The sequence below is a fragment of the Siphateles boraxobius genome, unplaced genomic scaffold, assembly GCF_051911475.1.
Source record: "Siphateles boraxobius isolate OS27281-9 unplaced genomic scaffold, OSU_SipBor_1 25, whole genome shotgun sequence".
Classification (NCBI taxonomy): Eukaryota; Metazoa; Chordata; class Actinopteri; order Cypriniformes; family Leuciscidae; genus Siphateles; species Siphateles boraxobius.
This window is the reverse complement of record NW_027508866.1, coordinates 20,420,402-20,447,573: the sequence shown is the minus strand read 5'-3', so window position 1 is coordinate 20,447,573 and position 27,172 is coordinate 20,420,402. Positions and strand designations below refer to the sequence as shown.

General features: G+C 38.8%; 2 protein-coding genes across 5 annotated transcripts in view; both read left to right on the top strand.

Moving 5' to 3' along the window:
- The window catches only part of anxa3b (annexin A3b), a 275,725-nt gene that overhangs the window by 235,681 nt on the left and 12,872 nt on the right, over window positions 1–27,172 (top strand). The gene's annotated exons all lie outside the window — the stretch shown is intronic.
- On the top strand, window positions 5–21,540 carry mrrf (mitochondrial ribosome recycling factor). 3 transcript variants are annotated; one of them, XM_077243096.1, is made up of 8 exons: window positions 5–118; window positions 1,562–1,601; window positions 10,143–10,318; window positions 10,637–10,789; window positions 14,413–14,531; window positions 18,027–18,118; window positions 19,784–19,943; window positions 20,953–21,540. In XM_077243096.1, the coding sequence occupies exons 3-8, from the start codon at window positions 10,159–10,161 to the stop codon at window positions 21,028–21,030; spliced, it is 762 nt and encodes a 253-aa protein (XP_077099211.1). In that variant the 5' UTR covers window positions 5–118; window positions 1,562–1,601; window positions 10,143–10,158; the 3' UTR covers window positions 21,031–21,540. The 3 variants fall into 3 exon arrangements, with proteins under 3 accessions (XP_077099211.1, XP_077099212.1, XP_077099210.1); XM_077243095.1 differs by having other exon boundaries at window positions 19–118; window positions 1,565–1,601; XM_077243097.1 differs by lacking the exon at window positions 1,562–1,601.

Sequence of the window (27,172 nt, the reverse complement as noted above, 5' to 3'; positions counted from 1 at the left end):
TTCTGATGACGCAAAACACTAAAATGCGATGACATGTGCCCTTGAGCTGCTCATGTTGTCAAAAAGTGAGTGTACTGCAAGCCATGCCTGCTGGGACAAGTTTTTCTACGTGAGGAATGTAAGTATGTATGACTTACTCTTGTATTGTTTGTCACGCGAAATAGCTTAATGTATTTTTACTTGCTGTGTCTGTTTGAGTTTGTAGCGATATGTGGGTTTGATTTATGTAACGTTGATGCTCATAATGTAGCTAGTAGCATCATGGCACTGGTGTGATTCAATTCAGTCCCCGTCAGCTGGCAGATGCCGGAGTACATTTGTCATGTACTGCAGTCTGGGGTAATGCACACTTGCGTTAAAAACCAACAGTTTGTCCGTGCTGGGAAAAAATAATAATGGAAAATTCGTGTTCCTTATGTAAATTATCCTTGGGTAATGCTTGGAAACATTGTTATTAATGACAGCCAGGGCATAAATAAATGGAAGGCACAGTAAAGCATGTGCTGTTTTTTAGTTTCAGAATATGATATTCATATATCATTGGTAAAAGGGTTGTTTTAGGTTGCTCTACCAGATTTATTTCACTTTTACTAACACTGTCTTCTGATCTTTAAATGTTCCCTTTTAAGCACTTTCCTCTCATATATGATGGATCATAAACTATAAATGGCTCACTTTTCATCACTATGTAAAATAGAATCATATTTAATTAGCTAGAGATTTTATATAGGAAAATAAACTTATTGAACTGGGTATACATTAGAAAATTTTAAATAAATGCATTTGTAAGTTTTTAAAATCATAACATTTGTTAAATTAACACTCTTCATCCAGTATTATAAAGTATGGATATATGTTAATCAAAGGCATATATCATGTAATGATTTATTCACCCTCATTATACAATAGTCAACATTTGAAGTGGATCAAAACATTTCATCAAACTTGTCCTAAGACAAGAACGGGTATTGTTCAAAATACATGTAACTTTGATGCAAGGTTTTGATCCACTTCTGATGTTGACTACAGTAAAAATGAAAAGAATGTTAAATAAATACATTAAAATACAGTTCATAAATACAATGACTTAAATAAACCTAACATGATAAATTTGTTTTTAATTTTGAATTACAATTCATATTGATACTTTTAGAACATCATGCTATATATCATTACTAAAATAACTCCTTTTGTAATATTTTTGTAATTTTTGCAGGATCTGTATTTCAAGGCTTTTTAGTTAAAGTCATATCTCAATCAAAAAGGAATATCATCTTTATTCACCCACAATTATTCATGTTCATTTTGTCCATTGAACACACAAGGAGATGTTTAACAGAATGTTCATGCTGCTCTTTTCAATACAATACAAGTGAATGGTGACTATAGGTTGTTAAAGGGATACTTCGCTCTAAAAATTAATTCTGTCATCAACCTCATTGCTTTTAAACCTGTATGAATTTCTTTCGTGTGTGGGACATAAAAGAAGATTTTTGAGTTTTGGAAGTCAGTAGGCTCCAATGTTTCCAACATTCTTCAACATATCTTTGTTTGTTTTCAGCAGAAGAAAGTGCCTCATACAGGATTGGAATGACATAAAGGTGAGTAAACAGAATGAACATTTATGGGTGAATTATCCCTTTAAAGGGGACCTATGCCTTTTTTCAGTCTTGATTTTGTTTTGTGGCTTTTTACTAGAACAGGTTTTCATGCTTGAATGTTCAAAAAACATTTTTCACATACTTGACATTGTTGCAGCACTTCTCTTCCCAGTCTGTCAGTAACGCTCTGGGCTGGGTTTCCCGTACAACGACTCGCTGTAAAACGCTGCTTAACTACCATAGTATGATGTATCGCTGAAGAAATCAACTAGCTAGTCACGACTGTTTCCCGAAACCATATTTTCACAAATTTTTCATTCAACCACGTTGGTTATTGATGTCATGCATATAGTAGGGGAGTAATGACTTCTTTTAATAAATCCATTTGAGATCGAATTAATGCTAGATTTTTTGGCATAAATTACAGACATGGCATCTGAGGATTATTTCTCATTTTTCTCAGTTTTTTTGCTTTTCAGATTCAATCATAGACTCGATCTTACATACTAGACCAAATGCACACTCTTCAAAAACAGAGCTTTATGATTTCCATACACGAGAGTAGATGTTAAAACTTCATGCTGATTTGTACTCGGCTTTCGCCAAGATAAGCACCAACTAAGATGTAGCTTTACAGTAACCTATGCTTCTTTCCATATGGTGATGTGAATCTCCTTCTGTCTGGTGTTAATAGCTGCAGTGTATTTGCAGCACACACAACAGCTGCAACCACAGTGCGGTCCCCCCATAACGACCCTCTGGATTGAGCTGAGTAGGGAACATCTCTAGGGTCTTCAAGTGGGCACCTTCCATCCTCAGTTTTTCGTCGACTAGCCCACGACACCGCAAGAGGGCTCGACAGTGACTCTGGCGTCCCAGAGCCACCCCCCTCCGTCCCCCACTCAACTCAGCCCAGCTTACTGACCTTTACCTCCCTCCTGCTGCTGAGGTTGCTCCTTCCTCATAGTTCGCATGTGACCTAACCACAATCTCTCACAATCTCTCTGCAACCCGACCATACGCGCCAACCCATTTGACTAAGGCTGTCGAGCCCCACGGCCGTCGTTAAAGCAGGTCAGTGGCAACAGTTCCGTATGGCATACTACCGCAAAACACAATATCTGTCCAAACACCAATCCTCATTCACGCAAAATAGACAGGAACATAATATTACAATCCAAACTATGCAAATAAACCAACAGACTCTTCGAATTTTCAAGAATTCTTCGAAACCGTAGCGTGGCGGCCTGTACACAACCAGCCAGAATCTTTCTGTCTCAACCACAGCCAGTTGCTGCTCCTTTCTGCTGCTTCAGATAAGTTCTTTACTGTGCGACGCAACTCTTGGCCACTGAATCCGACGTCTCTGAGAAACCGGGTTGTAGAGTGTGCCACAAATCCTCGACAACCCACTCCCACTGGATAAACCCGGACTCTCCATCCTCGCTGTTCTGCTTCAGTGGCCAGCTGAGCATACCGCAGTTTCTTCCTCTCATATGCCTAATCTACAGCATCCTCCCATGGCACTGTTAACTCTATCAGTTGAACAATGCATGCTGATCCAGACCACAAAACAATATCTGGTTGGAGGTTGGTGGTGGCAATCTCAGGTGAAAAATGAGCCGTTGATCAAGATCAGCCCGCATTTTCCAGTCCCTTGCAGCTTCCAGTTGTCCTGGGCGAGAATTGGTTTTAACACCTTTTCTTGGTGGTTGCTCGCCTGGGCGGAGGAATATTGTCTCTGTGTGTAATGTTTTGCTAGAACAGGTGGCAACTTATTGGTCATGTTACGCTTGTCTTCCAATGCTGAAGCCAAACATCGCAGTACTTGGTCATAGCTCCAAGTAAACCGACCCTGGATAAGAGCCACCTTACATCCTGTCAAAATGTGCCTTAATGTGGCAGGTGATGAACACAAAGGACAAGAGGGATCCTCTCCTACCCAGAGGTTTTAGGTTCTGCGGTGATGGGAGAACATCATATGTTGACCTGATAAGGAAACTGATCCTACTCTCTTCCATTGACCAAAGGTCTTGCCAGCCCATCTTGCGTTGTTCCACACTCTCCCATCTCATCCACTCTCCCTGCTTGGCCTGGGAAATGGCCTTTATACACCTCATCCCCTCCTCCTGCTTTCGCACCTCGTTGACTACCAGCTTCCTCCTTTGAGCTGGGGCTGCCTTGTGCCAATTAGGAGGAGCTAAACTGAGCCCAAAACCCCCTCGTCCATGCTGTACCTGTCCCACAATATCACCAATTTGAAGGGCTGCCTTTGCCTCTTCCACAGATTTCTTTGCTGACCACTTTCTACCAGTTTTTAACACAGGTTGTTAAAGAAACCTCGTACACAGTCAGTGGCCACAGCAATCTCGGCAGTAAAGATGTGAATGACATTAGTATGTATTAGAAATAAAAGATATAGATTGTAGTTTATGTTTATTTTGCTCAAGATAAGGATTTATTAAGTCCAAATGTTATAAAAACAAGAAACTATGTTTCTTCTAACCACAGGTCCAGAGCTGTCGTTCAGACCACAAAACTTTGCGATGCTGTTTGCGAATGTTCGTTGGAACTATGGTTTTGGGAATCAAGACTCGTTTAACGATGCTGATGACGACGGAACTTGCGACCATAGTTTGCTAACGATGCTTTCATGAAACGCACCCCTGTTTAGTTCCTGTCTCAATGAAGCAGAGATGGGGGACTCGAGTCACATGACTTGACTCGAGTCAGACTCGAGTCGCAAATTTAAGGACTTGAGACTTGCTTGACTAAATTAAGAAAATGACTCGACTTGACTTTGACTTGAGATCCAATGACTTGAGACTTGACTTGACTTGAACTGTATGACTCGAGAATGACTTGATATACATTTATCATCGCAACATCAATTGATGAACAAAATGAAAGCAATGGAACCATTGACGCCAGTCATCAGATTCTGCGCGATTGCGTGACACTGCACAAGCCCAGAAAAAACATACATCGCGGTGAGCGCTCTAAATACAAAAACATTCTCAGCATCGTTTCTTTTTGGATATAAACACTAGAAATTGACTATATTCATACAAGAAGATTTGCTGTACGCATAATAACTGGCAAGGGATATCGGACGACCATCACAATACAGTCGAACTTCATTCACCACGTCTAAAAGTAAGCTATGGCTTGTTTAACCTGTTTGTTATTGTTAATTTGACTATCTTTAAATCGAGACTATTGGTCAAAACAGCATGCCTCTTTATAAACAATTATGTTTTCAAATGTAGCTATGTTGTCAATATTCAAATGATAATTAATGATGTCATATGTTTTGTATAACATTTGCCACATTTCTTTTAAATCATGCTTTAAAGCCAAATATGTCGTTCTTTCCAATGACAAAAAACAACATAGAAAACTGTTAATGTTTTGTCGTGTTTTATGTTTCTCTTGAAGCAGCTGTTATCAGGGGTTACATCTATTAGATGCTATCAAAATGCCAGCAGAATTAATATTGCACCCAAAATTCAAAATGTGGTGGAAAAAAATGCCCTAGTATGAGTTATTTTCATAATTATAACATATGATATCAAAAAAATATTTCCAGAATATTGACGCGATTGCAAATGTGATAATGATTTTATAAAACAGTTCAGTACACAAAGAGTGAATATTGTGATGTGACATTTAGACATAGCCTAATATTCCAAATATTTTCTGTTTTTGCTCGATTTCTCCAATGACAATAGTTCCAAACAAGCCACAGAAAGAGCTATGCGTATTTGTGATTCAGTGACCTAGTTGCTTAGTTCCAGAACGAATCTGCCGTTTTGAACATAACTTAAATGAATGCTTCTATGACTCGTACATTAATACGTTAATTTGGCGCCACCTATTGGCGGTTTTAACTTCATAATTAAAAATATATAACTTGTATTAAGGGGATGCCAGTTTGAAGAATGCCTTTGGTAGCATAGGAATTATACTTGAATTGTGAATTGTTTAATACCTTTTAATGCTCTTCTGCAATGTTTGAGGCATATTTATTTTTTCATGTTTTAATGTTGGCCTAATTTCAGTTACATTTAGATTTTTATTGTAGTAACCACTCAGCTATATGTGGAAATGCATATATTAAAAAAATATAAAGTTGCAAATAAAACCATAGTCCACAACTTCTGTAGTTTTAACTTATTTTAATATATCAATTCAGTGAAATCGTCAAACGTTTGTATGACTTGCCAGTGACTTGTGACCCAAGCTACGACTTGACTTGAATTGCTTGACGTAAGGCGGTGACTTGACTTGACTTGACCTGCCTTTATAAAAAATTTACTTGGACTTGCTTGAGACTCGAAGGTTAAGACTTGAGACTTGCTTGTGACTTGCACATGTGTGACTTACTCCCACCTCTGCAATGAAGCCCCTCCTTCTGAAAAGCACAATGTGCTCTGATTGGTCGCCTGGACCAGTGTGTAGTGATTGATCAACCGCTTCTAGCATGTTTAGGAAATGTCCCTCCCCTTACCATAACCAAAAGTTTCACACACTACTAAAGTCTCGTGCACACCTCGAAAAACGTCTCGGAAAAAAAATGGCAATAAGCGGTTAGCGGTTAGCTTATTGGCAGTTTTTTTCAAGACGTTTTTCGATGCGTCTTTGTGTTCATACCCAAGTTATTTTCACTGTTGCCATTTGTCATAATGTTCTTTGTGTTCAGACACCAAAGAGACCAGCAGCTCTGCTGTACATTCATCTTGCCTCGTTGCATCTTCTTCTGCGTCTACTTACTTCCTCTCCGTCGTCGTCTTCTATTAATGTATGCTCAGCAAGACAGTTTTTAGGCTTGAGCGCCTCCAAGTACTGTAACTTCAGCAGCTCCAGGCACGTGAACAAAAGCCCCAATCTCATTGGTCGACCAGTTTTTAACGCGGGGTGTCAAACCACAAAAACAAACCAGAGGCTTTTAAAAAAATTGAAATTACGCTTTTACGCCTGGCGTGCATACTCACATTGGCGCCCTTTGTTTAGTCACGAGGCGTTAAACGTTGGCAATAAGCGCGCGATAATTGTCCTGGTGTGCACAAGGCTTAACTCAACCAAGACTTGCCTCTATTTTGCATATGGTGGTGGCTGAGGCGAGATTCCCTGATATGATTGTAAAGCGCTTTGGGTGTACAGTACATATGAAAGCGCTATATAATTGCCTCATTCATTTATTCATATGCCTTGGGCGGGACTTATTTAAATGAGGAATATTGTGACGTGTTTGTTCCCGGAAGAAAACTCAAGACTACAATCGGGGCGTTTCAGGGAGTTCAGAAACAATGTGCATTGTGCACGGATGTAGACTTTGAGCTTTGTAACTTTGCAGACCTTTTTCATTCTCACACTAAAGAAAGATGAACATGTAAAGAAGCATAATAAGATCCCTTTAACAGTCCTTGGTTACCATTACTTTAATTTGTATGGAAAAGAGCATCATGATGATTCTGCTAAAAATCTCTTGTGTTCAATGGACAAAATGGTGGGGGAGCTATGCCTTTAAATAAAAAAATCCATGAAATACAGTTGCTTTTATCAATTGCGAGCCACACTCTCTTTTACGCTAGTGTAAAAGCAGTGGCCAGTACATCATGAAATCTAACTGGGGGTTTACATTACCACAACCAAGCCAATATGCTACATTGTCTCAGTTTTTACAGTAAGGACTTTTAACAGTTCACACTGTAAACATTTCTTTCATGAGGTGAGCTTACGCAATGAGGGTATGCCAACCGCTGTCATTCCTACCAGTGTGAATCAAACAGCAGCGCGCTGTAACCCACAGACCACCTGCGCAACAGTTTTCTGCTTGACAGCTCCTCTAAACCCGGCATCGGCTCTACTCCATCCACACCCCGTGGACCAAACACCCGTGTCGGACAACTCCCATCTCCTAAGGACGACAAGAAGAGTCACGCTTTTCATTTTTTTGAGCTGCATCTGACCATAACAGCTGCGACTCCCATTGAACCTGCAACATGCATCATCAAGAGCTGATAAAAATCGCGGCTCGTGGGTGTAGTGGCTGCTATCAGACCCGTGCCATCAAGTTATCTTTATCACAGCAACTGTAAAAACACACAGCCAAACTTTTTTTCATTCGCTGTCCTTTGGAGAAGCACAAGCCAGGCTGTATTTTGACTAGTGGGATACCTCTCGCTAGCCATAACAAAGAAGCACTGACGGAGGCGCAAGCAATCCGTAAGGTAGGCCTATAGCTCTTTTCCAGAGCACCTGCGCTGTTGTTACAGTCCATGCTGATAAACAACCTCCATTTGAAGATTTATGCTACTAAAAAGTGGGAAATCAACACCAGCAACCCACACATTGCAGGATGCGTAGTCTCCACTAATGAACTGATGAGTTGTATCAGATGTGTTGGATTAAGGAGACAGTGTTGGGGGACCTCCAGGACCAGGATTGAGGACCACTGCCCTAACCCTGAGAATTAAACTCAGCACTGTTTGTGCTACGGACATGAATGATACGGCAAATCGTGCGGCTTGAGGGGAGTTGTGCCATTACTTTACTAAGCCATCAGACTTACAATTTTCACCTGGCGAACTATAAACAAGTTGGAAATTGTATAAACTTACATTGAAGGAAAGTCCTGAGACATATGAAGGGACTAAAATCATAGAAACTTGGGGGTGTATTTTATTTTTTAACTTAAGCCAACTAAGAAACCACCCAGAACGCCCTCACAACTAGATAAAAACATGCTAAAATGACGTTGAGGGGTGGTGTTTGCACACACATTTCTTCTGAAAATGTAAAAAACATTAGCTTTGACATGGATTATATCATATATTATATATAATATTTTAAATTTGTATATATTAATATTTTACATTTAAAATATTGTTGGGAACAAAAAATATATATATTTAAAATACATTAAAAATACAATTCATAAATGCAATGACTTGAACTAACTTTGTGTGATAAATTTGTTTTTAATTTCTAGATCAATTCATTTTGATATTTTTGTGAACACTTGCTATATTATATAATACTAACATTATTCTAATATCAATAATATTATACTATATTATAATTTTTATTTTTCAATGTAAGGTTTACATTTTTTGAAGGATGAAATTCTTGAGAAGAGGCACCTTCAATTAATTTGGCATAATTGTTTTATTATTATTATGGTTAAAATTTTATAAACACTGGAAAAACATTTTTCGCCAAATCAGAAGTAAAACTTACAGAAAAACAAACATAAAACAGGAAATTATATCATGTAGACCCTTATAACTGTCTGTCAAGGTCAATAAAGTCTCTTAAAATATCAGATAATTTGACCTTTTTATGTCAATAAAAATACTAATATTAATAATAAACAAAAGTTTTATATATATATATATATATATATATATTTTTTTTATAATATTTATATATAAAACTATATACAGGTGTGTATATATATATATATATATATATATATATATATATATGTATGTGTATGTATGTATGTGTATGTATGTGCATGTGCAAGGTGAATATTTTAACTTTTTACTTTATCATTAACCCACCAATGATTTATCATCATTTTTCGAGTCATTAAATTTTCTTCTGTTAAAAATGATATAAATGTTTTTTTCAAACATATAAAACCAACATGAGTTAATTTCAACTTTTGCACATGCATTTTAACTTAACGGTTTAAAAGACTTTTTTGGACACTCTTGATTTGTCAATTACTCACTTACTGTTAGATGTATTTGTACTAAAATGACAATGACACTATTTTAGAAACTATTGCAATGCTTTTTATTTTGTTGTGTGTGTTTTATGAAGTTGGTGTGCTTTCCAGTCTCTGTCTCTTGTGTTGTCTCTGCTTTCACATTTTCTCAAAGGGAAAGTTCACCCAAAAATGAAAATTCTGTCATCATTTACTCACCCTCATATTGTCGGCTGAACACAAAAGAAGATATTCTGAAGAATGTCGGTAACCAAACAGTTGACGGACCCCATTGACTTCCACAGTATGGGGAAAAAAATACAATGGAAGTCAATGGGGTCCATCAACTGTTTGGTTACCGACATTCTTCAGAATATCTTCTTTTGTGTTCAGCAGAAGAAAGAAACTTATACAGGTTTGAAATAACTTAAGGGTGAATAAATGACAGAATTTTCATTTTTGGGTGAACTTTCCCTTTAAATCCCTCCCTGTTATAGCTTGTACTATTGTAGATGATGTTGGAAGCTTTCTAATGCTAGCACTTCTTGTGTTATTGCCTCGTTTGCTTGTTGTATTCCACTTTTGTAAGTTGTTTAAAGCCTAAGTCGTTTAAAGTCAGATAAATACTCTGCTAAATGAATAAATGTAAGTGTTACGTCTCTGTTCTGGTCTTTTTGGATTTTAGAGACGCCCCCTGGTGGCAATTTGAATCTTGCCCAGTGGCCAATGTCCAAAGTTTCTTTGAACAGATCTCAAAATCTGTATTTGATGTAAAAGTTGCTCTAAATGTCCTTGCATTAAATAATATTCTTTCCATGTTTTAGTATCGTTACCACGGACATGGCACTGAGTCATCTGAACCTCCTGCGGCCAGTATTGTGCAGATTTGTGCCTTCTGTTCTGAGGACCCCGCTGGTGACTTGCTCAAGAGGCCCCTTTCTGCTCCGTCCCGTGGTCCTGCCGAATTATGCCCGTCATTATGCCACAAAGAAGAGTAAAGGTGAGTGGAGGACTGCGGCTACTCATCCCCCACAACAAAGAGGGTCCATCATAGGGGTAGGAGTGGATGTTGTATTTGTTTTCCAAAGCAGTGCTTGTTTAGCTTCACTCAAGTGGGCTTTGAGCCCATATAAAGGGAGGAGAAATCCCCTCCTTTCCCTATCTGACCTCCAAATCCTGCTTTCATTTGTAATTGCTAAAACAATCAGCCAGCATGCTGGTCACAGTCTTTCATTTCTATCTCCAGCTTTTCTTTTGGAAGCACCAGTGATGAAGACGTTAATGTTTCTTTCTTCTTTGTTGCTTTTTTATATGATAGCAAAGGCAAAAGGGCAGACGGCTAAAGTGAACATCAAGGCAGCATTGGTGGATGATATTATTAGCCTGGAGGAGGTGAAGGAAGACATGGCTGCTGTCCTGACTACCCTGAAAGAGGATTTCAGCCGCAACCTCAGCATTCGCACATCACCAGGTCAGGACGTAGCAGGACACTGACACGCAAGGCAACCCTTTCCCTTTAACCCGATGCTGTGATGCTTGACTCGTTTGCCCCTGCTGGTGGATGTTATTACTACACCACCTGGATGCATCTTTGATCATTTAAGGCCGTTAAAAAATTCTGAAATGTGTCTATTCTGAGTGTTCGATTTTTTTCTAAGCAACATTAAAATTATGCTTATTTCATTATATTATAGTAGATCTCATTTAAGTGTTCAGTTATATTTTGGAGAAGGCTGAACTGGTATTGGCAAGACTTCACAGAATTTTAATTATATTGCGACTGATAATTCTGTACAGTCACACAACACAGGAGTTACATAATTAATTTTGACTAATTTATTCACTGATATGTAGAATACATCTGCTTTTCAACAAGTTCAATACTCTCGAAGCATGAAAACTGTTTTTTAATTAGTCTACAGCACCACAGCATGTCATCATATTTCATTTCATTTCAAGCGTTTGATTCAGTTCATTATATAATTTATTAATTTGATGTATGATAATGCATGTTGACATGTTTATGGGTAATTTATGCTTACAATAATAAATGTATTTTTATAGAGCAGTTATACCATATTTTTGGGATTTCACTCCACCTTCTTAAATTCAAATTGCAGTTCTGTCACCGCAATTCAAATTCAGTTAAGACAGGAAAGAAACAATTGGTAACACTTAAGTTCAGGGTCCAATTCTCACTATTAACTATAACTCGCTTATTAGCATGCATATTACTAGGATATTGGCTGTTTATTAGTACTTATAAAGCACATATTAATGCCTTATTTTGCATGACCATATTGTACATCCCTTAATCCTACCCAGTACCTAAACTTAACAACTACCTTAGGAGTTTATTGAGAAAAGTCATAGTTAATAATAGTGAGAATTGGACCCTAAATTAAAGTGTGGCCAGACAATTAATGGATGAAAAAAATCTTATCTTAAATATAAGAGATTTTTAGCCTTTTGATGATATCTACTATATTTTTATATTTATGAATTTACTCTGATATAGCTTTTATTTTTAATCAAAATTACTTGGAAAGCTGTTTTTCACTAAACACAGGATTGATATTTAATTATTGTCTTTTTCTTTAATTCAAAGTTTTAATATATGAAATAACACATTGAGACTTCCATGGACTTTTTATTTTTAATAACAAAGCAAACAAACAATTCAATCAGAGTTTTGAACAGTTTGATCTAATCCAAAGACATAATATGACTTCTGAAGCCATAAGAAGCTTTATTCACTGAAAATTCTTCCCCCAGACGATCACATTTTCGTACATGCACTACTTTTGGATAAAACTTGTGCATCATGATCAGTTACAAGATACAAGATCCTATGGTGTTTGGTGTCATTGACTTTAACCTCGTCCTCTACATCAGGACTCTTCAACTCCAGTCCTGGAGGGCCATTGTCCTGCAGACTAATGTAACTAAAACTACCTGTTAGTATTTTGCGATTTGAACACCTTTATTAGCTTTTCTGGGTGTGTTTTGGGTAGGGTTAGAGCTAAACTCAACAGGACACTGGCCCTCCAGGACTGGACTATCAGTGTCACTGAGGTTACACAAGGCTAAGAGAGTATTGTGTTACCTTGTCCTCCCATGAGGATCAATGCACAGCGATCCACCTTTGCACATGTTCTGGCATTGACCATTGTTCCACAAGGTGGGGTCACCGTGTTTGCAATCCTACTTCCTGAAGTACATCTAGGTCGACCCCGTTCACTCCAGCCCAATCCCTAAAGACCCAAAAGTTGGGCATTTGGGAATTGTGGTTGTGGAGTCCATGCTCTTCACTTTCACCTTCTGACCTTTCCCAGTCCTTCCCTTCCTTGTCCGTGATCCAGTATGGACTTGGTTCCATGGAACAAATATGGAAAGTCAGTGAGATGGCATGACGTTCTTTTAAGCAAAATGATCAAATCATCTGGATTGAATTAAGCAGCGAGTTTATTATGAAGGACAGGAGAATCACCTTGGCCGAGGGAAGGAGGTCACGGAGTGCAGGATTAATGTGGTGACCCGGCGTCTGGGCACAATATAAGAGGATTACGACCTGTCTGTCTGTCATCTGTAGGATAGACCGCTTGTGCTTGGATCTCCGCAAATGTACATTCTCTTGTTCCAGATAAATCTACTGTCAGAGGACATCGCTTCACAAAAGCCTTTGTATTTTCCAAACACCTCATCTCAAGGACAGAAGTTTGGTGGTTCCATGGCTCAAACAGCCATCATATGATGGTTCTTCAACAAGCAAATAAATCTAACATCAAGCCAGTTTGCTTCTGAATATTGTCTAACCTTTAGGCTCTTGAAACGGAGAGGGCAACAATTGGTACCATGACCAGGAAGAGCCCATTTGGCTAATAACTTCCCTGTTAATCTTCAAGGTTTTTTAGTGGAGGAAACAGCAAAATGATCCATGGAAGCGTTAGCAGATGTGAACGTTTCCAGGTAGCACACACACAATCTGAGGTGGGTTCCAGGGCCAAATCTCGCCATACCTTTGCTCATGACAAGATAATGGTCGAAGTTTGGTCAAAGTCACATATGCACCATTGAACCCATCTGAAATTGGAATGAAGCTGGTTTCCAAGGTTCGCAAAGTATGATCTTCTTAGATGTTACTGTTCAACAAGCTGACAAAATGGTACATATGGAGAATTTGAAGTTCTGAAGTGTTTTCTTTGGGCAGAAAGGCACATGCAGGTTCTCTCATGAAAGATTAAAGTGCAGTGCAGTGCGTCTCAGCTGTTCTCCAGGCTCTCGTAAGTGTGGGATAAAGCAAGGTAAGACCGGGGACAAAGGGCGGGAGACAGAAACATAGCTGTGTGAAGTTAGACAGATGAGGGAATGAGACATGCTGGTGAAATGCTCTGGTTTTCTGTCTGGAGTGAAAGGAGTGGGTGCTTTCATCCCTCAAGGAGGGCGAGACATGTCGTCACAACAGCCATCCAAAGGTGCCTCTTCTTTTGCAACCTTTCATTTCTTTGAGACGGGTTGGGAAAGGATACAGAATCCAGGCAAATGTCTAGTTGACAGACAATTATTCCATTGTTTGTCTTGAAGGGATAGAAAATCCTAGCTCAAATCTGTATCATATTCTTTCTTCTGTGGAACAGAAAAATATTTTGGGCCCCAATGACATTCATTGTACGGACAAAAACAGTTCTTCAGTTCAGAAACACATTTTCTGAGAGTTGAACCCATGAACTTGGTGTTGCAAGACATCTTGTTGGTTACTTTCTATCCATTTTTGTGTGACTCACTAGATCACTCCACCCACAGTGAAATTTCATTGCTCCGGTATCTCATAGCAAGTAAGTGTATGTCAAACATCAAACCTTCTCTGATCGGTTGTGATTGATTTGGATGCATTTTGCTTTTATTGAGGACAGAAAAATAACTTTTCCTATCACATCTAGTAAGAAGTATGCGTTGTGATTCTTTATGATGTTTTATGAAGTTTATTGCTATGTGTTTTTGCTTCTATTTTCAGTGGCAAATGGTTGAATAGCTCGCTGAATAATTGTGGAGAGAACCACTGGTTAACAAAGGATTGTGTTATTATGTGTTCAGGTGCGCTGGACCACATCATAGTCACCACAAAGGATGGCAAATTTCCCCTCAACCAGCTGGGCCAGATATCCATGAAGTCTCCTCAGCTACTTGTGGTCAACATGACTGGCTTCCCAGAGGTGTGTAACCAAACTACAGATAGCTTCCTAGCAAAACGTCTCAGTTCACACTGCTGCATGCAAAGTCAAGCACGCACACACCAAAACACACTCTTTCTCCTTCTGAAACCTGAGTGTGATGGACTCTTTCCAGCCTGGTTTCAGAGAAATTGATTGATTGTTGGGGGAAGCCCTTTGTTCTTGGAGAACGATTGAAACGTAGGCCAAGAGTCTGTGGTTAGCTGTCAGGCCAGGAAATGACCGCAAAGTGCCCTCTGGAACTTAGACCTGAGCTAATGTGTGATATCTCTCTCTTTTCTGTGTCTTTTTGACTCTACACACATTATGAGACGCTTGTCTTTCTGTTTTTCCTCTCCTCCTTCTCCCGTCACCACACTCTCTGCTGATATATTTGAGTTCTTTCTGCGTGATGTTCAGATAACCCTAATGAGATTAATGCTTTCTCCTCTTGGCCTATGTCCACTCAATACCAAAGGCTCTGGTTTCCTGGTGGCTCTAAAACCCACCAATCTACCTTCGTCATCCATCCTGGGAGACTTCAAGCCAAAACATGTAAGGGATAATGTACAGTCAGCCAGCCATTATTACAAAGTACACCTAGATAGGATGATCAAAACCAAAGCAGTGGGGTGTTGCACCCTGAAGGTTATAAATAGATATTTATTTATTTATTGAAATGTAAACAATTTTTTTTAATCTCACTTAATTCTTCTGTTAATAGTCCATTACAACATATTAGCCTTTCAATAACACTCCATGAATATTGCTATGTTTAATTCATTGCATTACATTGCATTGGATTTGTTGTCATGAAACAAGTGAAATATGCAGTTACTGTAAGTAGTCATTATACAAAAATATTTAACTGCTGAATGCCGCAATTGTCCATGTAATGTAATAAATCCAGAAATATGACTAAATTTAACTTCCCTTTTATGGGGTCACACATTATGTTATTGATGTAATAATTAACCTTTTGCAAATGGATTTGCCTCTTCATCACCTCTATATTAACATAATACTAAAAAAGACCCTGCACAGTATTAAAGGGTCGGTTTTCATGCTCAGATGACCATAATGCCAGATGCGGCTGTTTAGGGTGTCAGGGAAAACTGGCCATTACCTAACAGGCCTGCAAAAAACAACACAGAGGTGACTGGCCCGGCCCGAAAGCAAACAGCTTCATGATTGTTCTAATCCATTACACACTCTTTGAGAAGACGCCGTTGTTTTCCATTCATTCATTAGAGGGTCGGAGAAGGTCCAGGCTGGTTGAGAAACCCCAGTGGCTGTTGTGTGTTGTGGTGCAGACAGCAGTCATTAGCTTTCGATCTCCGTGTGCCTGTGTGGGATCCAGAATCATTAAGAAAGCAGCGTTTCTCAAGACTTTGAACCCTCTTGTTTTTTTTAACACAAGAACAGAGGGTAACTGGGCTTTTTTTTAACTTCCTAACAATACTGGTTTTACCGTAAAATTCTGAACCACGAGAAATTAATGATGGATGACGTTCAGAGAGGAATTACACGCACACAATGGCTGAGTCGCTGAGTCAGACCTCACAAGAAATGCATGTAACATAAGAGGAGTGTGTGTACAGCTTTCTTTAAAAAGTGTGCGTGTGTGCGTGTTTTGCTGATTATAGTTCCAACATGCTTTAAAGATTGTAAAGATTCCTTTACAGATGATTCCACTTTTACATTTGGATCTGTTATGAATGTTAAACAATAGCAAATAATATTCTTGTGAAATATTTGATTGTTTTTTAGTATTCCCTTACATATTCACAATATTATTGGCACAAACAACCAGTCTGAAAATAAATTGCACGAAATTAAAGGCCAAAAAAATCACTTTGTGATGACAGTGAGGGAGTGAGTTTTGTGAATCTTTATGAATGGCTCATTAAAAAGAATTTCTTTGTTAATCAGACATCACTTGCTCAGCCTCAGACTGATGTGTGTACTCTAAGGCTACGTTCACACTAGCTGTGTTTCAATTACCGTTCAAATTGCGCAACTTGAAATTGAAAATTTCACAAACTCCCATATATCGCAAAAAGTTTTTACCCTCACATGACATTGTTTTTTGTGTATTTCTGCAACGGAAACATTTTTTGCGGATTCACAGGTCACCTGACGTAGATGGCGTGGTATGTTTAGACAGAAGACGAAACAGTTCTTCATTTAACTCATAAAAGACTAAATAATTACGGGAATACTGTATTCTAAACCACAAAGTAATGCCACAATCAAGACCTCGAAGCAGATAGGAGGGAGAAATACCCAGAAACACCTCATTCATGGCGCCTAACATCTTCTTCGATTAAAAATAATGGCTAGTGTGGTGGCTGGGATATACTGTACGTGAACCTACCAATATCCTTTGCCATTATTTTTTAAATGACTTATTTCGAAAAAAATTACGTTTTAGTCGCATAACATCGGTTAATGGAAACGCCGTTATTTCGCAATACTTTTTTATCGACATTTAGAAAATATTTCAAAGGTTTTGCGCAAATCGGTAATGGAAACTCGGCTACTGTCAGTCCAAAAACTGATCCGATGTATCAAGTGTGAATGGTAAAAAAAAATCAAATCTGTTTCGAGCTACATGTGGTTTGAAATCCTATTCAAATCACATTAAATGTCACATTAAAAAAATAACGGCTAAACACTGTCATATTGTAAACAAGACAACATCTGTATTGTAAACCCCTCCACGTTGCGGTTGTTGTTTTTGCCATATACCAAAATATTCCGGAAAACAAGAGAGCTCCATGGCAAATCGGATCTGAACATTTGTGAAAAAACAATGTGGACAGTCAATAATTCAGATCAGATTCCAATTGGATACAGAAATAATTGGATTTGGACTCAGTGTGAACGTAGCCTAACAAGATTATATCTGATGAAAGTGCATAAAGATGCACAGAAAGTTTGCAGACTTTGAACAATGAAGCATTTTATATATTTTCATATTTCAATCATATACTGTGCAGTATGCAGTACACTAGTATTCCAAACAGTCTAAATCCTTATCCGTGAAACTTGGCGGCCCCCATGAAGTACTACACTGCCTGCACACAAGTTCAGAGTGTAATCTCAGGCTAGTCTGGCCACAGGATTTGTAATAGGTTATGAGGTGAACAGGCAGGAACAGGGTCACGTGGGTCAATGCCCTGCACTGCAACCTCTCAGCTCCATCCCACGGGATATGGTGCTGACAGCGCCCCGCGGCGCTTCCTACAACACACACTCCACCCTCTACCCCTCTCTCTGGAGCTCCATCATGGGGAGATGCTGCCCAGCTCCTTCTGGATCAAAGGGCCTGGGGTCGGGGGACTCCACTGATCTGGAAGGGGCTGGTCTAGTGAGATATGAGGGCTGGAGAGATGCAAAGGGTGCATGAAGGTTTGCAGCAGGTACCGCAAGCCCAGCTGGCTGTCATTAACTCTGATGTGTGTGTATGTGTGTGTTTGTGCGATGTGTCCTCAGGCCACGGCAGCCGTCACTCGGGCCTTGCAAGACAGCAGCATGGGACTCAACCCAGACGTGGAGGGCACCATCATCAGGGTGCCTGTTCCCAAGTGAGTGTTTTACCGCCCAGGGCTTGAATCCTCATGACCACTCTCACCTTTCCTTTTAACATCACTTTCTACAAGCTATGTTTGATTCCTCTTCAGTTCATCTGTGCAATGCTATTTTCTCAATGCTAATGTCTTTTGTCTTTTTAACTTAAGGCAAGCTTCACAATTGCTACTTTAGAGGGATTTTGCACACTTTTCAGTTAACCAGACTGGGAGATCATCTAGACCTAGGGATGCACAATATATCGGCCGATAAATGTTCATTTTTAATGTTATCGTTATCGGCCCGATAAGAAACATTGGCCGATATATTAAAGCCAATAAATAATGGATTATTTCTTTCAGCTGAGACACTTCAGATGCACACTGTTCAACCATGATGGTTTGAATTGCTTGAAATATGATTGGAATCACTTCAAAAAAGGAAAATACAGTAAAGTGCAACATGTGCAGCACAAGTCTGTCATATAGGCTACATAAAATGATAATGAGAACATAATAATTGTGTGTTTGGGACATGGCTTTTATTGGTGAGACTTTTGGTTTTTGTAATTAGTCTCTCAAAAACGTTATAGAAATTTAGATTTATCGGCCTATATATTGGTTATCGGCTTTCGAATATAAAGAATTACCGGTGTCTGCCAAAATGTTTGTATCGGTGCATCCCCATCTAAACCAGCTGAGAACCTGCTTGATCAGGCTGGGAGACCAGCTTAGGTTTTAGCTTTTTTTCCCCATCAAGGTCAAGGAGGGCCTTTTTTCACTTGGGGCAGTAATCAATCACTAGCAACAATCACCTTGCATAGTAACACCCTAACAACCACCCAGAATACCTTATCAACTGCATAGGAACTCCTTAGTAAGTCACCACCCAGAACACTCTAGCAAGGTTTGCATGCTTTTCTTCTTTCTTTAATTTCAACCATATCCTGTTCTTTTAAATCTGAAATATGTATCTGTTGTCTGTTCTGTTAGGGTTTAAGATAACTTTGTATTGCTATTTTTCATGTTTTCCCTTCTGTGCTTCATACACTCTCTATTATATTTGATACAAAGAAGAAAACTCAGTGGTCTTCAATCTCTGACCACCGCTCCTCTTCCCTGCCAAGCCAAATAGTCTCGCCGCACGGCCTTCATTCTACAAACCACAAAACTCTTTGATTACGAGGCCGCGCTACAGCTACAGCAGCAGGTGCTTGTCTGGCAGCGCGCATGAAGGGGCCGAACGTCTCGCCCGTAATCAGCGCAACCTCGTCGCATGCATTTGCATTTCTAAAGAGAGCCAGAGGCTTGATTGGCTCGGAATCAGTAATTATGAACATTGTTTGCAGTAAACAGACAGTACTCTTGGACTGTTTGCAAATGGCTGGCAGCAAAATGCCAATTATAAGATGGGGAAACTTCTACACCTACATAAAAATTTGGGCAAGAACAACAGTTTGTTGATTGTGAAACTTTTTAGTTTCAGATTATAGCTGTTTCTGGCTTAAAAATGTCTAGATAACATAGTCTAAATAACAAAGTCTAAATAACATAGTCTAAATAAAGTCTAAATAACATAGTCTCGCCTAAAAATATAAGTCTGCAAGACTTTTCTTCAGGAAATGATTCTGATCTAAAATGAGTCATGTACTGAGTTGGTTTAACCGAATTTTTGTCTGGCAGGGTGACGCGAGAACACCGGGAGAATCTGGTGAAACTGGCGAAGCAGTTCAGTAACAAGGCAAAGGACTTGCTAAGGAGAGTACGGTCCAACACCATCAGTCAACTGAAGAAGTCAAAAGAGGGCGTCTCTGATGATACCATTCACTTAATCGAAAAACAGGTCATACAAATGAGGATCAATAGAATTTTTTGGGGGGGATTTATCAGTTGGAGTAGTGATGGAGTATTTTCAAACTGTTGTACAATAACAACAAAATTACAGAAATTCAATATAGATACCACTGTTTAATAAATAAATATAATTACAAATTGTATTATTATTATTAGTAGTAGTAGTATAAATAATAAAAAAAAATTATTGTTAATAAAAAAATATTAATTTGAAAGTACTGTTGTAGAACAACAAAATGACAGAAATTCAATAAAGACATCCGTGTTTAATAAATATATTATTAGTAGTAGTAGCAGCAGTAATAGTAATAAATAAAAAATAATAATAATTGTTTTTTTATTATTTTTAAATAAATATTAATTTGAAAGTGCTGTTGTACAACAACAAAATGACAGACATTCAACAAAGACACCAGTGTTTAATCATTAAATATTAATTATAAATTAGTAGTAACAACAATAGTGGTAGTAACAATTCTAATAATAATAATAAATAAAAGTAATATAATATTTTTTTTCCCATTTACAATAGATTAATATGTATTATTATTATTAGTAGTAGTAGCAGTATTAATAATAATAAATGACAATATTATTAATAATAGTTTTTATTACTTAATAGTGCTGTCAAATCGATTAATCGCATCTAACATAAAAGTTTGTAACTATATAGTGTGTGTATGTATATATACATACATATATATATATATATATATATATATATATATACACACACACACATATATTTACATACTTTTATATAAGATGCCATTTAATCGTGATCGATTTGACAGCACTAGTAGTACAAATAAATAATAACATTTTATTATCAGTAGTAGTAGTATTAATAATGATAATAAAATATTATCAATTATTGTTGTTATATAACAAATAAATCAGTACCCACAAGGTATTTTTTGCAGTTACGTGAATGTGTTACTATTATAAAGTATGTATAACTAATCACAATATGCATTTGTTCTGTCCCATATCACCAGGTTCAACAAATGGCAGACAGTTACGCTGCAGACATCGACAAACAACTGATCACTAAAACCAAGGAGTTGCTTGGATGACAACAAGGCCTTCCAAGTCTCGCTAACATCAAGACAAAGGCAGTGAGCTGTTTTTAACGGGAACAAAAATCCCCCAAACAGAAAACCAGTTAATGATGGTGGTGATAGAAGTGCTGAAGGTGGTGTTTTGGATGGTGTTTGGGTGTTTTTCTCATGCATAAACAAATGTTGGCGTGGCACGCCAGTGGCTTATGGTGCTCCTTGTGTTCACATCTCCAAACAAACAAACGGAGGACAAATGAAGTTTTAATGTGATTTGGGGTACTCCTCCTAATCAAAGCGATGCCACAAACTGGGTGTTTATGTAAAAAGCATCGCACCGAATGTAAACTCTGTGTTCTTCACAGGACGGTGAAAGTCACACAGGCTGGAGAACGAGTGCACACGGCAACATGCTGCCAACATTTGTTTTGCATTCACTATTGCAGCCACCAAGCTAAAAATAGTCATTATTTTCATCTATATAATCAGATCTAGCAATGTAAACTGAATAAAATACATTGGTTATTATTCTGGTGCTGTAGCCCACTCTGTTTTGTGTTTTGTGTGTGTTTGTTTTTGTTTATTAATGTTGAAACATAATGCCTAAGATTAATGGCAATTTAAAATATTCCTTATTTTACCACAACAATGCTGAATTCTTATTGCTGAATTATTGATTTGGTTGATAAATGTTCCAAGGTGTTTCCGCTTTCCTCAGCTTTTCACTCATCTTTGAACATCCTTAAGAACCTTTTTTTTCTGAGTGTGAATAACATTTTAATAACTTCCATTTCATGGACTTTCAAATGAACTTGAACCATAAAAATGGCAATAACGTGACTTGTAAACAGGAAATGCGGCTCTTTCTAATCAGTTGTGTAAGAAAATTAACTCACACTTCTGGACAAACTGCTTTGTTGTTGCATTATCATGTCCTGGCCTCCTTAAACATTTTAATTATAGAACATTCCGTCATCAGTTATTCCTTACAATATCCAACACTATGCCTTGCACGTCAGTGCCGGTAACCGAAAAGCATTGTCTCTAATGGATGAAAACATGGGCTCGCTAAATAAACAAAAGTTTAGAGGAGCTAGTTCGCAGACAGAGGAAATGGCCAGGTCTCCCCCGGTCCATATGTCAGCAATTTGGGGGCATTGTATACCTTGGCCTGAGAGAGCGGCTCATGATCGATGGAGGGGTGCAAATCCAGAGTCTCTGGCTCTGCACGTTGCCCCGAAAATTGCTTTCAGCTGATAGCTTCATTTCACTTGACATTTATCAAGTGGATTACTGTGTGTTTCTCTGTTTACCGCTACCATGATGGAGAGGATTGCGATAGCAGCGGGGGAGACCGAATGTTTTTCCTTCTGTGTCACTGGAAATATATACATGTAAATTGGCTCTGTAAACTCTTGAATTGACAGTAAACTTGCATCGTAGAAATATATACTCAACGGGTTTGTGGACCGTCACCTCTTGACCTGCTGCGTCAGAAAGGGGTCAGTGTGTGTGCCAAATCAAAACAACATCGCATCTGCTAATAGCCGACCTAAAAGTGTCCAGTCGCCTTTTCTGTCTTGCAATGTGGAAATGTGTGGAAACCTTGCACATTCCCTGCCTAGTTTGCATTCAAATGATTTAGGACTGCACTGCATTATTCATTCTCACTCTTGTGACAATGCTAGAACACTGATATGCTGGTTAGGTGGGAATATGAACACTTTACAGACAACGGGGTCTCCAGGAGCAGAGCAGCACTATTATGCTTTCCCTGTCCGTGTGCGCTGATTACGGTCCACGCACGCATCCGTACGCGGAGATAGTTACCGGGGACCTCGAGAGCGCGTTTAATCACTTCAGCGGCACCGAATTGGCTCCCGCGCGCTCGACGCGTCCTCGCCTGAAGTGCGCGAGCCACCCCGACCGCCTCATCAAGAATCCAATCAGTTTAAGCGCGAGATGCACTTCGCTGGAGATGAAAAGAGCTTTTCCGTAGGGATGTCGGTGCCATAAGGGCATGATCACTGCATATGCAAAGTGGAAGGGAAATTAGCGCGGATTCTCTTTCTTCTGATAGTCATGCATATATCAGGGGAGCGTGTTAGGAGTTCAAAACGAAGCCTTTTCTGGGGAATGCATTATTCATTTTTGATCTCTGGTCAATCTGAGCGAATTTTAAAGAATTACACAACTTAGTGGCGTGGTTGTGAAATAGCCTACACTGAAATGTAGGCATTACAGCCAGGCCTAAACGTGCGGTAAGATTTAATCGCTGCATGCTCATGTCACTTCACACTTGAATTGGACTTCGAGCTCGCTGCTGTTATACGATATCAGCATAACAAACTTTTCCTCCTTGATCATTTATTATGCGGCCTGTTTTTTCCAGTTTTCAGCAATTTAATTAATCTCTAAACTAGTCATTTTGTAGATATTTTCAGCCATAGCCTATGTGTTTTTGTGAACTGTGTGGTTTAAAAAGAAGAAATTCGAGCATTCATGTGCCCTTGTAATCTTTAATCAAAAATAATTTCCCCTCCTTCTTGCAGCAACATCTCTTGATCTCTGATGACGTGTTTACTGGCGCGAGGGCGGGACAATCTGTCACTCAAATGAGATCACAGTAATAGCAAAACACAACCATCAATCACTAGAGTGGGGCAGGTATAACATCAGAACCCGGAAGACTAATTCATCGCAGGTTTAATGGATGTGTGTGTGTGTGTGTGTGTGTGTGTGTGTGTGTGTGTGTGTGTGTGTGTGTGTGTGTGTGTGTGTGTGTGTGTGTGTGTGTGTGTGTGTGTGTGAACTAAAGCCTAATCAGACTATAAACATAAGTTGACTATACTTTGATGTTTTGTTCTACAACATAAATTGCACACACCCGCACACCAAGCTTTCTTAGTCTAGCTAGGCTACTTATTAAAAACGTACATTTTCAAAAATGAACATAACTGCTTCGAAATTCAAATTTTCACAATGGGTGTGTGTAAATTACGTTGTACAACAAAACGTCAAAGTATAGTCAAGTTATGTTACCATAAGCTTTATTTTACACCTAAATAAATAAATACAAAACAGTATATAGGCCAATATATAGGATATATTAGTATACTATAGTAGCCACAGGCTATAAACCATGATTTTCTGCTTACTATAAGTCATTAAGGGGGAGTGACATGTTCATGTTGGGGGCATCTGATTGGACAAAAAGTCATCAATATTTTTGTTTACCAGGAAGACAAAATGTGGACTTAAGAAGAAAAAAAATAAAGTAGGCTATTTAGTTCAGCTGAACGTCAACTTATTGCTGTCTTGCACTACAAATGCAAATCTAGTTTTTAAAACAAAAATGTAATCTGCTAGTTGGGAATTCCCGAAACTTGCCCTCCATCCAACCTGAACGACCTAAACCTGTGCTATATGTGCAATTACATCCTGCCACAGGGTGCGCTCATTAGATGAATCCTATTGAACAGAAACGTCTTTGAGTTTGAAGTGGTTAAACTGTCATTTCAAATCGTCTGGACCTTGTGATTACCGGCACGGGAGGAATTATATAGGCCTATTTAGCTTTAAGTCCGTAGCGATTTCCTGCCCCTGTCTTGATCCTAAGTGACTGGAGCACTAGATACCCCCATCTCCACGGAGTCGTGATATTCCCCCAGGAGGACTGTAATCAACGGCTCAAAGCACGGAGAGACGCGAGATGAGGCGAGTGCGGGTCACGTGCTCAGAGCTGTCTGTGCTGCTGCTGCTGAGCGCATATTATTCATAAGTCTTTACTGCACAAATCAGAAGGAAGGCACCTGCCATGCAAGTTAGTTAGAGGGACACGCGACTGGGGTGAGAGGCCTTGCTGAGCCCGTGATCACAAGTGACAGTGGAAGGGAATGAAAGTGGACCGCAGTTCTGTGTCACGAACAGATCTAAAGATTGGGTAGTGGAGTGACTCGCCATCTAATAAGGCACCATTCACACAGATGCATTTTTGCATTCTATTTCGCTACTTTTCCATTGTTTTTCTATAGCCCCTTTTACACAGTCTTTACTGGTAAATTACCGGTAAGATGTCATGTGTGAACAAGACCTTTTCAAAAATACCGGTAAATTGGTTCCGGCAATTTAGCAGTAGGCTAAGGGAAGTTGTAACATTAGCCTACCAGTAAATTACCGTTAAAGTGATCTGTGTGAACACGGAATAAAGATTACCGATATGATCACGTAGGCCTACAACATCAGAACGTGCTGACGTAAGAAGTCTGCATTTCAGAGCAAAAATGCATTCTGTTTGATCATCCCCTTATGCCTTTCACTTAGATCTCAGACATTTTTGTCAAATTGGACAGATAGTGAAACTAAAGTGCTCTCTTCATGCGGGCGGATGAAGACAACGGCGCGACATCACTTCCGATGACAGACATCACTCTCTTACCAGTAAAAAGCCAGAACACCGTTGCTTGTGTGAAAAGCATATTTGTGTATTTACTCACGGTAAATTAATTTAGACAATTTTACAGTAATTTACCGAGATTGCTGTGAAAGGCGCTTATGTAAACATCTGCTATATAGACGGATGTGTTTGACGTTTCTGGCTGGCTGAGTCTTTTGCAGCGTTTTGCGTATGACCCGGCGTCTGGAACGATCTTTTAAAAATAGCCTACAGTTTAAAACACATGTGCCAAGTTCTTAGTAATGTATTCTCTTTATATTCATGTTGGTTTCATATGGTTTTGAAAAACCAAAATTAAGAAAAGTTCAAATTTAATGACTAAAAATGTCATGTGGTGTAACCATCAAGTAAAGAATAAAATGTCGCACCATGAATACAGGCGAATATAGGCTACACGTCAATATTTTAAAATATGTTTTTAAATGTTTTTCATGGAAAAAAAATATAGCCTAATATATGCTAATAAATTAGTAATTAGGCTATTTGTATCAAATAGTGAAGTAATTGAATTATTTTAATTATATTTTTTCTTCATATAAAGGATGGTTGTATCACCCTGACCACCCCCCCCCCCCCCAAAAAAATTTTTTTTTTAAATGAACATGCATACAAAAACATACTCATAGAAGAGGTGTATTAAAGTATTTGTACTATGACTTGCCTTTTTAAAAGTATATTTGAATAAATTAATTGATAGAACGAAAAAAGTGCTATTTGCTAATGAGGCTATATGTGCCCATCAAAGCTAAATGACATCAGAGAGCAGACTCATTATGCATAGAGCCCCTCTTATCAAATGTTAAGTCACAAAAAAAGGATTAATGTATCTGAGTCGAATACATGATAAGCTTCATTAAAAAGGATTGTCTTTTCGAGGGTAAATGCATGGAGTGGACAGGAAGTCTACTAATCTGTAACCTGATGCACAAGGAAGGAAGGACTCAGGAACCAGCCTTCAGAGCTTTCACCAATCATATTCATCACAGAACCCAGTCCAGCCTCATTAGACCACAGCGCTGCACTTAACTAAACATCTTTTCCATAAAATAAATGCTTCCAGGTTACCCTCTGCGCAGGTCGCACTCGCATCTGATCTCAATTATCGTCGTGCAGCGGTCGAGGATCGAGCCCAGCCAATAGTGGTGATGTTGGACCTCTGAATCCACCGGGTGAAAGCGTCAACTGTGGCGTACATACGTCCTGTATGTCACATTAAACAATGGGGGTTGGGGGTCTTATTGAATAATTGGTTCCTCATGGGTTCTTTTTCGAGGAATATTAATTACGGGATGATTTAAACCTTTTGGGGGTCTTTGGGTGAGCGTTGTGAGGGGAAGTAAGGCCTAGTGCTGGACGGTGTAGCGTTTGATGGGTTTAACTGTCATTTTGTTTGGGAGGAGATTGGACATTTGGTTTGTTCGAAAGGAGGCATTTCTCGTCTAGAGGATTTCATGTGGACTGAGGTTTTGGCAGTGTTTTCCAAATTAATAGAGTCTTTCAGCATCTAATTTTTCTTACGGTCGCTGGAAATGAAGAAAAGAAAAGCACAATGAGGAAAGCTGCGCCACATATGCTTTCTGCTCACACAGGAAAATAGCCTAGGCCTACTGGTTTTTTCTCAGACAAGATGCCAAAAAAAAAAAAAGTGGAAATAGTTTGTTTGTCTACCTCTCCTGTGGTCCTTGGATCCTTAAAGGCATATAT

What these genes read in the sequence shown, in the direction of transcription:
- mrrf (XM_077243097.1), top strand. Translation starts at nt 10,159, where the DNA reads ATGGCACTGAGTCATCTGAACCTCCTGCGGCCAGTATTGTGCAGATTT. An exon ending in TGCCACAAAGAAGAGTAAAG is followed by an intron (nt 10,319 to 10,636) that starts GTGAGTGGAGGA and finishes TTTATATGATAG; the next exon opens with CAAAGGCAAAAGGGCAGACG. An exon ending in TTCACTTAATCGAAAAACAG is followed by an intron (nt 19,944 to 20,952) that starts GTCATACAAATG and finishes CCATATCACCAG; the next exon opens with GTTCAACAAATGGCAGACAG.